The sequence below is a fragment of the Papio anubis genome, chromosome 14 (genome assembly GCF_008728515.1).
Source record: "Papio anubis isolate 15944 chromosome 14, Panubis1.0, whole genome shotgun sequence".
Lineage (NCBI taxonomy): Eukaryota > Metazoa > Chordata > Mammalia > Primates > Cercopithecidae > Papio > Papio anubis.
The window spans coordinates 61,900,477-61,914,831 of NC_044989.1; the positions used below are offsets into that span (position 1 = coordinate 61,900,477).

General features: G+C 38.9%; 1 protein-coding gene across 3 annotated transcripts in view; it reads right to left on the bottom strand.

Moving 5' to 3' along the window:
• The window catches only part of XPO1 (exportin 1), a 58,237-nt gene that overhangs the window by 13,738 nt on the left and 30,144 nt on the right, over window positions 1-14,355 (bottom strand). For all 3 annotated transcript variants that reach the window (XM_003908703.5, XM_017947567.3, XM_009184279.3), the window contains 12 exons: window positions 11,201-11,262; window positions 10,942-10,986; window positions 8,692-8,873; window positions 7,502-7,550; window positions 7,307-7,426; window positions 5,189-5,317; window positions 3,738-3,896; window positions 2,215-2,412; window positions 1,241-1,379; window positions 896-1,077; window positions 654-810; window positions 416-579 (listed from right to left, as the gene is read on the bottom strand). In XM_003908703.5, coding sequence (XP_003908752.1) covers window positions 416-579; window positions 654-810; window positions 896-1,077; window positions 1,241-1,379; window positions 2,215-2,412; window positions 3,738-3,896; window positions 5,189-5,317; window positions 7,307-7,426; window positions 7,502-7,550; window positions 8,692-8,873; window positions 10,942-10,986; window positions 11,201-11,262 — 1,586 coding nt within the window. The remainder of the gene's footprint in view (window positions 1-415; window positions 580-653; window positions 811-895; window positions 1,078-1,240; window positions 1,380-2,214; window positions 2,413-3,737; window positions 3,897-5,188; window positions 5,318-7,306; window positions 7,427-7,501; window positions 7,551-8,691; window positions 8,874-10,941; window positions 10,987-11,200; window positions 11,263-14,355) is intronic.

Below are 14,355 nucleotides of genomic sequence, written 5' to 3' on the forward strand. Positions count from 1 at the left end.
CGGGCATCGTGGCTCACACATATAAAATAATTTTGGGAGGCTGAGGCTAGCGTATCACTTGAAGCTAGGAGTTCAAGACAAGCCTGGGCAACTTGGCAAAACCCCATCTCTACCAAGGGGGGAGAAAAAGGCCAGCTGGGTGTGAAGGCGGTGCACGCCTGTAGTCCCAGCTACCCACGAGGCTGAGGTGGGAGGATCACCTGAGCCTGGGAGTTCAAGGCTGCAGTGAGTCGTAATCATGCCATTGCACTTGAGCCTGGGCAACAGAGTAATACCCTGTTCTCAAGAAAAAAAGAAAGTTTAATCAGAAACACTTCTATTGGATCCAACAGTTGCCTTCCTATTTCCACTGATACATACAGATTGATACAGGTGTTACTTTCTAAAAATAACATATGCGCAGTGCTTAACATACCTGTTGAGGCTGAAGATCACAAATAATAGTGTTAATGTTGTTCAAAATTTCATCAATAAATGGCATCACTTCTCCAACCTGAACCTGAACAAAATGCCTGCGGCATTTTTGGGCTATTTTAATGAAAGTATCACAAGCCATGTCCTGGACTCCATCATGGGTCTCTAACAAGACAAAAACATTCATTTATTTTGTTCAATAAAAATAAAAACAAAATATAGTAAAGAAAGAGATTTACCATGCATGAATTCGAACAGCTTGTTAACTACAGTCTTCAAAAATTTCCAGTGAGCTCTCAAAAATCGTGGATATTGACCTACTATGTACATGATATTTGATGCAATAATAGCTTTATTATCTTTGCCTCTTTTCTGTTCACATAATCCTAATAGATCCTGTAAATAAGACAGATTTATATCATTTATTGTAACAACATAATACTTATTTAGCAATTCTAATTCATACCTATCCCTTGCATACCTTTATAACAGTAACAAGAAATCGTTTTTCATCCTCTTCATGCATTGCTCCACTAATGGAGCCTATTGCCCAACACAATGTATTCAAATTTTTCCACGACCACTCTGTACCATTCACTTGATTGTGAAGCTTCTCTGTCATTATTCTTTCTGTATCTACATAATCCAGATGAGTAAGATAAACTACAAAAAAAAAATTGTTTCAAATGCAAATAATGAGCAAAGAGTTTTACCAATGAATAACATGTTTAGAAAATATTTAGAAACTACAGTACATTTTCTAAAATATATTTCTACCCCAGAATAAATTTATAAAGGTAAAGATTAACAGTATTTATTAACTTACCTAATGTTTCCCTCATATTCTTATACAAATTTATGGAATCTGTATCCTTCATGAATTCTCTCACAACTTCTCCTTGATCATTCTCTACAACCAATACTTCCTCTGGTTTAGCCATTCGACTAACCATTAATAAACGGACCTATATTCAACAATAAATCAATCAAGAAAAAAATCATTAGATCACTGAAATCATTAGTGTAGAAGCTTAGTTAAAAACAAAACCAAAAAAACCCACAGGCCAGCCATGTGTAGGGATTCATGCCTATAATTCTAACTATTTCGGAGGCAGTTCTTTCTAGACCTGTTGTGGCCAGGAATTTGAGAGGAGCCTGAGCAACACAGCGACACCCAATCTCTAAAACAATAAAAATACGGGGCTTAAAGCACAACAGAAAAAACTATGTAAATATAAATAAAGTAAAACTAAAAAATTTAAAATTAGCTGGGGATGGTGGCGCGTGCCTGCAACCAGTTACTTGGGATGCTGATGCAAGAGAATTGCTTCAGCCTAGGATTTCAAGATTGTAGTGAGCTATGACCATGCCACTGCACTCCAACCTGAGCCACAGAGCAAGACCCTGTCTCCAAAAGAAGAAAATTTTTCACTGTAATTCTACAAAAATGGCTTTACAATTATTTAAATGTGTTTTAATGTGACTTTTTTTAAAGCCAACTTTTGTTACAGGAGTTTCCTGTGTCTTACTTCTAGACTCTGGTTCAGTAGATTGGCAGGTGGCCAATGAATTTTGCCTAACAAAATCACAAGCGACGTTGATACTGAGAGAAGGATCACACTCTTGAGAACCAAGGTTCTAGACTCAATTCCTTTCATGTTCTAGTTTTCCACACTCATGGAGAAGTTGTTGGGCTCTCTTTTCGTAGCTAATTTATTTAGATAGATTAGAAGTATTTGCATTCAGACCTCAAAACCACAGCAAGCAACAGGAAGAACACTCAACCAACCACTCTGTTACCTTGAATAACATGGGCAAATATAGCTGTCTCCTGGGAGGAACATCAAAATGTTGACTTCCAGATAGCAACGGAGAGGCAGATGTAGAGAATGGACTCTCTCTATAGAGTTCAGCAGCCAAATGATTCCAGTATTCAAGACAAATTTTAAAGATTTCAGTTTCTTCTACTTCAGATACCAACAACATATAATGAAGGGCCTACAGAGAAGACCAAAACTATTTAAATAATTCTTAAACATTACCAACTTCAAATTGCTTTTCACTTGTTACACCTTAAGGGAAAATAAAAATTCATGTTTTATTCATCACAACTCAGATTTCAATACTTATCAAACAGACAGTAAACTCTGGAGTAACTCTGCTTCTTCTGACATGCCCTAAAGCACATCAAAAATCTCTCACATAGTTGTTGATCAATACGTATTTTTATCATGTCTCCTAACGGAATGACATTTATTTAAAAGGCCTTGAGTGCCAATAGGCAAGTGGTATCAACAACACAAATGTACCATTACAGAGGAGAGAACAAACAAAATACGGAATATTCTTACAATGAAAATATTACTCAGCCATGATAAAAAGTGAGGTATTGATACAGGTTACAACATGGAAGAACATTGAAAACACAATGCCAAATAAAAGAAACCAGACACAAAAAGGTCACATGTATGATTCCCTTTATATGGTATAATCAGAATAGATACATCTACAGAGACAGAAACCAAAATAATGGTTGCCAGAAGTTGGGGAGAGAACAAAGGAGAAAGTGACTGTTTTATAGGTAAAGGGTCATCTTTGAGTGATGAAAATGTTTTGGATCTAGGTATTAATGGTGGTATAACATTGTATATATACTAATACACCACTGAAGAGTGTGTGTGTATATTTATGTTATATATATATATATGTATGTATTTTCTTCCCTCAGACAGAATCTTGCTCTGTCACCCACGCTGGAGTGCAGTACTGTGATCTTGGCTCACTGCAACCTCAGTCTCCTGGGCTCAAGGAATTCTCGTGCCTCAGCCTCCTGAGTAGCTGGGATTACAGGCACGTGACACCACGCCCAGCTAATTTTTTTGTATTTTTAATAGAGATGGGAGTTTCACCATGTAGGCCAGGCTGGTCTCGAACTCCTGCCTCAAGTGATCCACCTGCCTCTGCCTCCCAAAGTGCTGGGATTACACGCTGAATTGTGTATCTTTAAATGAACAAATGTATGTTATTTGAATTAAAAGTGAAATTTTAAAATAAAGTCTTTGGAATTTTAACCTTAGAAATGATATAATAATTAGTAATTTAATTTTGATTATAAATGTTTAGTCCTAGGCTTTATGGAGAACATAAAATCAGAAAACTGGGCTTATGACTGTAATTCAGAATTAAGAATATGTATCATGCACAGGTCAAGTATTAAGTAATAAGAAATCTCAAAAGGTACATACATTTTAGAAAAAAGGCACTTTTAAGAGTTATTAGTAGGTAGAGCAGAATTTTAGAAGCAAAGGCTCCACACAGCTTACCTCCATAAGAGTTTCCCTGAGATTTAATCTTTTTTCTATAAGTTGATCATGTTCCTTAAGAAAGGTGCAGAGAAACAAACTGAGATTTTGAATGAAGTTCTGTTCATCATCTTTTCCATTTGAGTACGCAAGTCGAATATTGGTATTTAAAGGAAGCATCTGCAAATTTAAAAAGGGATGATCAGTTTGCATTTCATAAAACAACAAAAGACATTTATATTTTATTATTATTATTTTTGAGACAAGGTCTCACTCTGTCCACGCTAGAGTGCAGTAGTATGATCACAGCATATTGCAGCCTCCACCTCCTAGGCTCAATCAGTCTCAGCACCTCCCAAATAGCTGGAACCACAGGCATGTGCCATCACACCCAGCTAATTTTTTAAAAAGTTTTTGTAGAGACCGTATCTTGTTATGTTGTCCAGGCTGGTCTTGAACTCCTGGCTCAAGCAATCCTTCCAACTTAGCCTCCCAAAGTGCTGGGATTAAAAGTGTAAGCTACTGCACCCAGCCAACACTATTATTTTTAAGCCCTAAGATCCCAACACCCTTTTGCTAATATTAAAGCACATATAGAACTCCTAGGTCCGGTATACCTATTCTTAGATCTCTAAGACCTAGATTTTGACTCTTCTCAAATAAATTACATTGCAACTAGTAAGGCTATCACAGCCTTTACATTTTTTCTAGTATTGGACTTAATCCCTTTCTCACTGACACTGAAAATGTAAAAATAATGAATTAATTCATTCAGATCACAAACACACACAGTAATCTATCTTTCCTTGTTTTCTAAGAGACAGGGACTTGTCCTGTCATCCAGGCTGGAGTGCAGTAGTGTGACCATAGCTCATTTTAACTTTGAACTCATGGGCTCAAGCGATTCTATTGCCTCAGCCTCCAGAGTAGCTGGAACTACAGGTATGCAACACCACAGCTAGCTATTTTTTAAATCTTTTGTAGAGATGGTCTGGTTATGTTATCCAGGCTGGTCTCGAACTCCTGGCATCAACTGGTCCTCCCACTCTGGCCTCCCAAAGTTCTGGGATTACAGTGTTAATCACCACACCTGGCCATGAACACAGTATTATAAATAACTTTCTAGATCATTTAATAGATAACCAATCAAACTAGGGCTGAAAAGAATTCCTTCAGACACAATGTTAGGAACAACTCCCAGGTTTCCCATTGTCTGGTCAGATATCTCCCAAAAGACCGAGCTCCAAAACTGTGCAAAAATAAATTACCACAACACACCCCAAACCTGAGTTTTAAGAAATTTTTGGAAACATCATTAACAATTTGTAGCTTACTACAAATTTTATGTAATAAATATAAGATAAGATTATGGCTGATCTATGATACGTTGTTCTAAAATAACTCATTTGGAATTCAGTATTTTCTAAAGCACTAAAATTATCCAGTCAATTTTCAAGATAGTATTGTATTACCTGCTTTAGTTGCATCATTGTCAGAGTAAATAGCGTTACAAATTGTTCTTCATATTGGCTTACACTCACACCAGCAATCTCAGTGAGGCACTTCAGAGAGACATTTCGAAACATTGGAACATTCAGGAACTATTTAAAAGGGGGGAGGGAACCATAAAATTAATTGGCCTGACACACACTTTACTTAAAATTCACAATTAAAAGGAAAAAGCTTTAACAATTAAGTATAGGCGTAGATGTCAAAAACAGCCAAGTGAATGAACATATTTTATCTTGCAGATATACTGAGAGGAAATTTTATTGCCTACCCAATATACAGTAAATGCTTTAGGAGCAAATTACTTTTTTTTTTGAGACAGAGTCTCGCTCTGTCGCCCAGGCTGGAATGCAGGGGCTTGATCTCGGCTCACTGCAATCTCCACCTCCTGGGTTCAAGTGATTCTCCTGCTTCAGCCTCCCGAGTAGCCAGGACTACAGGCGCATGCCACCATACCCGGCTAATTTTTGTATTTTTAATAGAGATAGGGTTTCGCCATGTTGGGCCAGGCTGGTCTTGATCTCCTGACCTCGTGATCTACTCACCTCGGCCTCCCAAAGTGCTGGGATTACAGGCATGAGCCACCCACGCCTGGCCTAAACTGTTTTCTTTTGATGTGTCCTTAGACATCTAAAATAACAAGGCTCCATAACAACTTTCCTAGAATCTGTGATATGACTTTTAGGAATGTTATACTTTCTGTGTAATTACACAGGACCTAAAACTTGTGATTGCTTAGGATTTTGGGAAATGGTCAATATATCTAAGAGTAATAAGAATATGGGAAAATTGGCTTACATATTCTATTGTTGAGAAGATAAACAGCTATCGTCTGGGGTTGGGAATTCAGGGGGCATTAAAACCTTAATAATCTGTTAATTAAACATTAAAATATTTAAAGAAAGTAAATGTTTCAACAATTGCATAATATCTTATGTCTGAGAATGTTCTCTATAGGACTGTTGACAATAGAAAGGTTTTTACATAACTTAAGCAATAAACTCATCATTCAAATACCATAAATCCATTATTATGTTACCAAACTCTACGAAGTTGAAGAGGTTAAGTTATAATGTTCCAATTAGATACTTAATTTATTCATTACATCAGTCAAGAAAACAACTGAAAATATAATACAACCGTTAACAGTGATTATCTCTGGATAAACCACTGTAGAACTTTATTTATTATATATGTGTATATATACACTTTTTTTTTTTTTTTGAGACGGAGTCTCGCTCTGTCACCTCACTGCCAGCTCTGCCTCCCGGGTTCACGTTCTCCTGCCTCGTCCTCCCGAGTAGCTGGGAATATAGGCGTCCGCCACCATGCCCGTCTAATGTTTTGTATTTTTTTTTTTTTTTTTAGTAGAGACGGGATTTCACCGTGTTAGCCAGGATGCTCTCGATCTCCTGACCTCGTGATCCACCCGTCTCGACCTCCCAAAATGCTGGAATTACAGGTGTGAGTCACCACGCCCGACTATTTATTTATTTTGAGACAGGGTCTTGCTCTGTTGCCCAGGCTTGAGTGCAGTGGCATGATCTTGGCTCACTGCACCTTCTGCCTCCTGGGTTTGAGATTCTCCTGCCACAGCCTCCCAAGTAGGTTGGGCCAATGTTTGGGACTACAGGCATGCACCACACCACGCCTGGCTAAGTTTTGTATTTTCAGTAGAGACGGGGGTTCACCATGTTGCCCAGGCTAAACCATTGTAGAACTTAAAGACGACATAACATGGTATAATTTTAAATTATCAGTTAAAAGATGAACTTTTCATTTTTCAGAAATAGCACTTGACTTACCTCACTGTAACTTATATACTCAACTAAAAGATGGCAATATAATCAAATATTGTTCAAAATGAATTCATAAAATTACATGGTATAAGTGGCAGAATCAGACTTGAGACTCACTTTAAATAATTTAGTAGGTGTAAACATGGGAAATTTCTTCTGAGCAGTTTCCTCATGTTAGAAACAAGGTTGAAAATGGTTTAGAATGCAGAGATGAGAGCTTTACATGTGAAAAGAACATATGCAGCTATACAGTGACAAATAACTGAAATGTATTCACTGTACCTTATAAATTAATGTGCTGATTAACTTGGTCTCAAAAATATATCCCAGGGGAATCCAGTTCAGAAATCTGAGCAACGTTTCCAAGGTTGCATGTACAAGTGGAGCATTTTGAGAATTTTCCTAAAATAAAACACACTTGTAAATAATTGCTTTCCTATTATTGTTATTTTTAAACATGAAATTTAAAGCACTTACCATTACAAACTGACACAGTTGAAATATCTGTGAGAATTCATTGCACATGCTAAAAAAAAACAAAACCCACAAAAATATCAGGTTTAGAGGACACAGAAATAAATATCAGTTATTTATAATAATAAAAATGATTTAGGTCCAGTACAGTGGCTCAGGTCTGTAATCGCAGAACTTTGGGATGCCATGACGGAAGGATTGCTTGAGCTCAAGAGTTTGAGACCAGCCTGGGCAACCCAAGGGGAAAAAAAAGATCCAAACTTCAGCAATCTGGTAATTAAAGATGTGACTATGTTCGATTTATATGCTCTCCCTCAGCAAAATTGTATCGTTTATTTAAACACATTTAAAATACCAATAACTTCATTAAAAGTTACCCAGGTATTAAATCTACATTCACTCTAGTGATTTAATGTAGATTAAATGGTGACTGTAGATTTAATGGTGATAGATACAATCAAGCTAGTATCTTTAAATAAGATACTGAAAACTCTCCAAAATAAGACAAATGGCATTACATACAGCGGAAATCCTAAATGAGCTTATACACCAAACTGGGAGAAAAATGTTCCCGTGTTCCTAATGACTACAACAAATGTTTAAAACTTAATGGAAGTGTACCTATAGTTCATACTGGTTGCTTACTATTAGAGGCAAGTCTAGTTTTTTGTTTTATTTTGTTTTAAAAAGAACACTATTGATAATAATTGGGGAAATGACAAGAAGCAGAGATAATAACTGATTTGAGGCCAGGCGCTGTGGCACCCACCTGCAGTTGCAGCTATTTGGGAGACTGAGGCAAGAAAATCACCTCAACCCAGGAGGCGGGGTTTGCAGTGAGCCAAGATTGCACCGCTGCACTACACCCCAGGCAACAGAGCAAGATTTGTCTCAAAACAAAATAAAATAACTAATATGTATGTTTGGGCACAAATCATTTGCTTAGAACCTATTAACTAGTTACCATACAAAACAATTCCTAAAGTGTATCTTGAACAATTCACTTTTCAACCTCCAGAGGCAAATTATTAGGCCCTGTCTAGGACTATTTTTTAATTTGTAGTTGAAAACCACTACAAGCAATTTAACGTATTACTGATCCCAGTTCCTTAAAATATCTACAATTTACGTCCAAATTGCTTGAAATTGTTTGAGAAATTACTTTAAACTTCTAAAACATAATTATTACTTGCCTGTCTTTTAAATGCTTAGATTTGACTTGGGTTATCTGTCCACTAGAGAAATCAAATACTTCTTCGCTCAAGAGTTTAAGAATCACCATATTATTTTGACAGAGACTTTCGCTGGTCCTACTTGCTCCAACAATATCACTGATAAAAGTTGGCCAATGTTTGGGCCATTCTTGTTTCAGTATCTAAAATAAGACACGAAATGTTAACAGCACTTCATTTCTCAAAGGCAAATAAAACAACCTTCAAAGAAACTATGTAATGGATAAAAGCAGGAGTAAGGATAAACCACTTTTCATTTTCTCCTCCTTTATTAAAGGAAGAAATGTGCCACCCTCTTCCCCACACTGGGTAGAAAACAAAACACAGATAAAGTCTTTTATCTTAATCACCGTAGGACCCTTTTCAATTATGCTAATGAAAGCTCCAATCTGTCTAATGGGTCTGTCTCGGTATCTGCCTGAGAGATACGTAGAAATTATTCTAGGAGGCCGGGCGCGGTTGCTCACGCCTGTAATCCCAGTACTTTGTGGGGAGCCAAGGTGGGCAGATCACTTGAGGCCAGGAGTTTGAGAACAGCCTGGTCAGGCAGGGCGTAGTGGCTCATGTCTGTAATCCCAGCACTTTGGGAGGCTGAGGTGGGAGGATCACGAGGTCAGGAGTTCGAGACCAGCCTGGACAACACGGTGAAACCCTGTCTCTACTAAAAATACAAAAATTAGTGAGGCATGGTGACGGGCGCCTGTAATCCCAGCTACTCAGGAGACTGAGGCAGGCGGAGGTTGCAGTGAGCCAAGATCAGGCCACTGCACTCCAGCCCGGGCAACAGGGCGAGATTCCGTCTCAAAAAAAAAAAAAAAGAAAAAGAAAAGAAAGAAAGAAAAGAACAGCCTGGCCAACATGGTGAAACCCTGACTCTACTAAAAGTACAAAAATTAGCCGGGGGTGGTGGCGCAGGTCTGTAGTCTCAGCTACTCAGGAGGCCAAGGCAGGAGAATTGCTTGAACCTGGGAGGCAGAGGTTGCAGGGAACCAAGATGGCGCCACTGCACTCCAGCATGGGCGACAGAATGACACTCCATTTCAAAAAAGAAAAAAAGAAATTATCCTAGGAGATTCAAGGATCTAACTAACGACTGGTGGTAAAAAGTGACAGGTTAACACAGTTTATTATTGGATGAAATTTGAGCCTTGAAATGTAGTAGGGTTTGGATATATGAATTTAGAAGAAAGGAGGCACTGCAATCCAGGCCTGAAAAAACTTTTAACCAAAAGCCTCATCAACTGCATTATATTTGTATGCAAGTCTGGACTCTTTATATCACACACAAGGGATTTCTCAGATTATAAAAATACATGTTAACCTTCTTTATATTCTCTCCTCCCTCTCCCCAATCAGAGACGGGCTGACAGAAAGCTCTAAAGTATAATAAAAGCTGGAGTTAATTACTGAATACACTAAAATTTTTGGAAACTTGGATGTTTCTAAATCTTATTTAAATAGAAATTACTGTTTTTTCCTCCAACACATACCAGAGTTCTCTGAAAAAAAAATTATATTACTACAGAAAACAGATAAATACAAAAATTATAAATGTAGTCTACATAGATAGTTTAAGGACTAAGCATGGAAATCAATTAGAAGGACAAGGAAATCAAAGGACTGAGAGAGATAACGTGCAAAGGAACATGCACAGGCATATCACAAAATTAAAAAACAATCCGACTAGGTGCTGGCTCACACCTATAATCCCAGCACTTTGGGAGGTCGAGGTGGGTGGATCACCTGAGGTCAAGAGTTTGAGACCAGCCTGGACAACACGGTGAAACCCTGTCTCTACTAAAAATACAAAAAATTAGCCAAACATGGCGGTAGGCACCTGTAATTCCAGCCATTCAGGAGGCGGAGACAGCAGTGAACTGAGATAGTACCACTGCACTCCAGCCTGGGCAACAGAGTGAGACAGTCTCCAAAAAAAAATAAAAAATAAAAAAAGAAAATAAAAAGAAAAGAATTCAACATAAAGTCCAGTCCACACCGCAGCCACATAAATGATGGCTTTAACGTTATTTGATGATCCCTGCCACAGCAAATTTTAACATTCAAATACTAGACAGTAGGTCACCTAATACTGTAAGAATACCATAACTACTTCTGCAAATATTAGTATACTTTATTTTCTAAGTAGGTCAAACATTTTGTTCAAATAGTAAGCATAATTCTTCTGAGGAAAACAGTTAAGTTAAAGCTTACCTGAACAAGGATCATATTTAATTTTCCGATATACACCTTTTCTTTCTAAGGAAAAATAAAAGATTCAGTGAGAGCCTAAGTATAATAAATAAGAATATAACCATAGACAATCCTCCTAAGAAACAAATGATTACAGTCTACTGCAAATGACTGACTGTGCGTGTGTGACTATGTGTCTTGACAGAATTAGGTTGTAGTCAAAGACTCAATATCTAAATGATTTTATGCTCTCCCAATAATCTCCAAAATAAACTCTTACCTCTACACAAGTTGGGTCAGATGACGTCTTGATAATGAGGCCAACAACGTATTTTTTTATTCCTATTAAAAAAATTGCACATAATAAGAAAATTGTTGAGCTCTTTTGTAGCATGCAAATAAATTTTGAGAACTAATTAATGTGGGAATGGAGGGACTAAGTAAAATCAGTTAATATACTCTAATCCCATCACCAGTATTGGCATTACAAAAAAATTCTGGCCAGGTGTAGTGGCTCACGCTTGTAATCCCAGCAATTCTTTGGGAGGCTGAGGTGGGTGAACCACTTGAGGTCAGGAGTTTAGGGCCAGCCTGACCAACATGGTGAAACCCTGTCTCTACTAAAAATACAAAAATTAACTGGGCGTGGTTGCGGGCACCTGTATAACCCCAGCTACTCAGGAGGCTGAGGCAGGAGAATCGCTTGAATCCAGGAGGCAGAGGTTGCAATGAGCAGAGATCACGTCATTGCACTCCAACCTGGGCAAAAGAGTGAGACTCGTAGAAAAAAAAAAAAAAATCCAATGAATTCAATGTGCTATTCATACTTTTAAAGATGGGATCTGGCATTGTTGCCCAGGTTGGTTTTAAACTCGTAGGCTCGTGATCCTCCTGCCTGGGCCTCCCTCTGTGCTGAAATTACAGGAGCAAGCCAACACGCCCAGCCTGTAACAAACTGTTATTTCAGTTTCTCTCATCATCATTTGGTTTCACGTGTCTTTTTTTCGAGATGGAGTCCTGCTATGTCACCCACGCTGGAGTGCAGTGGCACAATCTTGGCTCACTGCAACCTCCGCCTCCCAGGTTCAAGTGATTCTCCTGCCTCAGGCTCCCAAGTACAGGCATCCGCCACCACACCTGACTAATTTTTGTATTCTTTTTTTTTTTTTTTTTTGAGACGGAGTCTTGCTCTGCCGCCCAGGCTGGAGTACAGTGGCCGGATCTCAGCTCACTGCAAGCTCCGCCTCCCGGGTTCACGCCATTCTCCTGCCTCAGCCTCCCGAGTAGCTGGGACTACAGGCGCCTGCCACCTCGCCCGGCTAGTTTTTTGTATTTTTAGTAGAGACGGGGTTTCACCGTGTTAGCCAGGATGGTCTCGATCTCCTGACCTCGTGATCCGCCCATCTCGGCCTCCCAAAGTGCTGGGATTACAGGCTTGAGCCACCGCGCCCGGCAATTTTTGTATTCTTAATAAGAGACAGGGTTTCACCATGTTGGCCAAGCTGATCTTGAACTCCTGACCTCAAGTGATCCGCCCTCCTCAGCCTCCCAAATTGCTGGGATTACAGGCATGAGCTACTGCACCCGGCCCTTTCTTTCTTTTTTTGGAGACAGTCTTGCTCTGTTGCCCAGGCTGGATTACAGAGGCATGTTCCTGGCTCACTGCAACCTCCGCCTCCACCTCCACCTCCTAGGTTCAAGCGATTGTCCTGTCTCAGCATCCTGAGCAGCTGGGATTATAGGCATGCATCACCACACCCAGCTACCTTTTTTTTTTTTTTTTTGAGACTGTCTCGCTCTGTCGCCCAGGCTGGAGTGCAGTGGCAAGATCTCGGCTCACTGAAAGCTCTGCCTCCCGGGTTCACGCCACTCTCCTGCCTCAGCCTCCCGAGTAGCTGGGACTACAGGTGCCTGCCATCACGCCTGGCTAATTTTTTGTATTTTTAGTAGAGATGGGGTTTCACCGTGTTAGCCAGGATGGTCTCGATCTCCTGACCTCGTGATCACCCCGCCTCGGCCTCCTGAAGTGCTGGGATTACAGGCGTGAGCCACCGCGCCTGGCACACCCAGCTACTTTTTGTATTTTTGTAAAGACATGTTTTCACCATGTTGGCCAGGCTGATCTGAAACTCCTGACCTCAAGTATCTGCCTGCTTCAGCCTCCCAGACTGCTGGGATTACAGGTATGAGCCACCACACTTCTAACCCATAAAAATTTATTGATGGCTTGGGCACAGTGGCTTACTCTTATAATCCTAGCACTTTGGGAGGATGAAGTGGGTGGATCGCTTGAGGCCTAGAGGTGGAGGCTGCAACGAGCTGAGATTGTGCCACTGCACTCCAGCCTGGGCAACAGAGCAAGCTCTTGTCTCAAAAATCAATGTAAGTGTTATTATTTTCCACTACACATTAATTGCAACATTAAGCTCATATTAGAAATACAACATTAACTTCACACATACAATTTTTTTTTAAAAAAGAGGGAAGTTTAGGAAAAAGCTTTCATTTCAAATGCTCTTATGGATCTCTCCATACTAAAACCTACTCTTTAAACAGTTAAGACATGATACTCATACTCATATCCTTGATTTTAATTTTCATCATGTAGAATTTGCTGAGCATCTACTATAGGTTCCATTCTCCAAAATCACAGGGTTCAAGAGTGTTGCAGAATATTAAATTCTTAGAACATTTTTAAAGGAAAAGTAGTGTGGTACACCTATGTAAAATTAACAATTATAAATACTCCCACATCTGTTCAATTTAGGCTTTGTCACCAAATCAGTTAAATTATGAAGATTTTTTGTTTTCATAGCTTTCAGATTTTTGGAAAAGCAGTTTAAGGTTGTAGAGCTGTATGTTCCAAGTCTCATCTAACATATATATAGAACTCAGTGAAATTTTTGTTGAGAAGGAAAATACAAAATTTAGTCATTAGAATTAGCTGGAAACAGACAACTTGAAGGCAGCAAAATGCTTGTGAGATTGCATAACTATGAGTTAATGTATTAAATTCACTTTCAAACTATGGTTCTTCACTGGCACTTAATTACATAATTTTTATTAACGATGACAAAACTAGCCATTTCCCACAATACCCCAAATAAAAAAATTCTGTTAAAAGTAATTATGGAAAGATTTTCCTAATTACGAAAAAATATTACTAATACAGTAAAGCAACATAACACATGTAATAGAAATCTAATGCTGTCAAGTGTCAATAGGCGCAGTAACATTTATGCTACAAATACATAAAATGAATAGGGAAATGGAAAATACATTTTTTACATTTTGTTTTAGAGACAGGGCCTTGCTCTGTTGCCCACACTAGAATGCAGTGGTGCCATCACAGCTCACTGCAGCCTTGAACTCCTGGGCTCAAGCGATCCTCCTGCCTCAAATAGCTGAGTAGCTGGGACCACAGGTGCTTAGCAC